General features: G+C 38.0%; 1 protein-coding gene across 1 annotated transcript; it reads left to right on the top strand.

The window, feature by feature from the left end:
* The first annotated feature begins 274 nt into the window (after window positions 1–274).
* Window positions 275–2087, top strand: LOC128604511 (free fatty acid receptor 4-like). Its single transcript, XM_053619682.1, is given in 3 exon segments — window positions 275–1126; window positions 1215–1346; window positions 1731–2087. Coding segments are annotated over 3 exon segments (1017 nt in total). The 5' UTR covers window positions 275–589; the 3' UTR covers window positions 2079–2087.
* The last annotated feature ends 330 nt before the right edge of the window (window positions 2088–2417 follow it).

Raw genomic sequence — 2417 nt, forward strand, 5'->3', positions numbered from 1 at the left:
TTGATTACTAAATGGACTTTGTGCAAATATTGTGCAAGTAGAATAAAATGACTGAGAAGACAGGAACAATACTGTATTTACCCAACAGGGCAAGTGTTATTGTAATCGCTTTTTAAACACTTCTGAGGTTTTCATGGCTTTGATGCCACATAAGATTAAAGGTGGTTTATGTATATTACATTTTTATGTTACGGACAGTCAAAAAAAGTTTTTCACTGCATGCTGTACATGCTGTATGGATGTGCATGAGAACAATAAAATTTTTATTTGAAGTTGAAGTAATGTAGTAATCACATAGTCAAGCCAGCTAGCGAGCGCTAATGACATATTAGAAAATCAGTAGAGAGCTTGGATTCCACCAACCCCCTGCAAAGTCCCCCAAAATAGAGCTGTACGTGCCTTTTTATATCAAGAATTAGTTTATAGGGTTCAGGGCGGTACAGTTTTATATGGATTTAGCAAACAGCTGCAGGAAAAAGGAAGTCATAATTATGGTAGGCGGGGTTATACTAAAAGGGATGATGCAAGGAGTTTAACTCCACAAAAGATCCCAGTTCTAGCGTCACAGTCCGTGTCTCAGTGAGGGAAGATGTTACTCTTGATTGAACCTACATCCCATCTCCTTGTGCAGAACTTCTCCTATTTCTCCTACTTCTCTAAACTCCAACATTCATACTGGTTTGTACCAAGAATTGAGACCATGGTTCTACTGATCCTCTTTTCAGTCTCAGTGGTTGGCAACCTTGGTGCGCTTATACTGGTCATCCAAGAGAGGCGACGAGCTAACAACACCATCTTGACCTTGAACCTTTTTCTCGCTGACCTTTTGTTTGTCAGCACTGTCCCTTTTGTCATTACTGTGAGGTGGACCAAGGCATGGAAACTGGGCTCTGCTGCCTGCTACTTGATCATGTACTTTATCAGCATGAGTGGCATTGTTACCATCACCACGCTGGCCGACATCAGTATTGAGAGACTGCTTGCAATCTTGAAGATGGAGACTACACCCAGCCTAAATCCAAGATGGATACTTGGAGTGCTGCTTCTTATCTGGTTCTTCTGTGCTGTTGCAATGTTACCGCTCTCTCTGTTCTCCAGGGTGATTCCAGTCAGCTCCTCTCAAGAGGTTACGATGGTTCCCTATGTTTGTTTGTTTTTCATATTGACCTACCAAGGTTTGAGTGTGCATTACAGCTTTATGTCTTTGTTCACAGGGAGAAATGCATATATGTGCTCTGATATGGCCACATTTAATGGGCGAGGTTGTGTGGTGTGCTATCTTATTTGCATTAGGCTTCCTGGTACCGGGTTGTAGCATTGTAATCAGTTACACCAAAATCTTACAGGTAAAAGATATGCATTTATGGTTTCCACTTCTTCTATCTAATTGAAACATTTGGCAAATATTGAGAGCGAGAAATTGCAGTCAACTGTTGACTATTAGTATTATTTTTCATTAGAGAGTTTATATAATCATTGCAGAGGGCAGCAAAAAAAAGACATCCTGGTCTATTCTCTTAGCAATTAATTATTTATCTTATTTAAAGTGGGAACAGATGGTGTCATGAGAAGCTGTGATAGAGCACTGAAAACTCAAAATTGCACAGAACACAGGGTTGCAAATCTTGAAATTGAGAAACAGTGTTTTATATAATAATAATAATAATAATAATAATAATAATAATAATAATACATGACACTGATTCATCGTTTCTCATTGCTGAACACAGATCAAGCAGCGTTGCAAAAGGAAACTTCACACGACCACTTCACAAAGACAAGCACAGTCAAGTGCAGTGTCTAAACAGGACTTCAAACTTTTCCGTACACTCCTTATTCTCATGATTTCCTTCTTCATCATGTGGAGTCCCATCTTTATCTTCACCTTTCTCATTCTTACACACAACTTCCAAGTCCATCTTCCCATAACCTCCTCCATGTTTGTGTGGGTGCTGACCTTTACCCTGGCTAACTAAGCCCTTAACCCTGTCCTCTACAGCCTCCAGCTGAGGCATAAATGGCAAAGGCTTTGCTGTGCAACAGCAGTCACACCAGCTCAAAGAGCTGCTACTCAGTAGGGAATTAACACTACTTCTGTTTTACAATGCCCTTTTATTGTTATTCTTAGGATATTTTGATTAAATCTCAGTGACATAATTCTTTTTCTAATTATCTGCATATATATATATATATATATATATATATATATATATATATATATATATATATATATATATATATATATATATCTGTATATGTATATATGTATGCATGTATGTATGTATGTATATAATAAAAGAGAACAATAAGCTTATGTAAATGTTGGTAGCATGCTATAGTACTGAAGTTACTTTTGGAGTTCCACAGGGTTCTGTTTTAGGCCCACTGCTCTTTACTTTATATATGCTACCCCTAGG

The sequence above is a fragment of the Ictalurus furcatus genome, chromosome 29 (assembly GCF_023375685.1).
Source record: "Ictalurus furcatus strain D&B chromosome 29, Billie_1.0, whole genome shotgun sequence".
Lineage (NCBI taxonomy): Eukaryota > Metazoa > Chordata > Actinopteri > Siluriformes > Ictaluridae > Ictalurus > Ictalurus furcatus.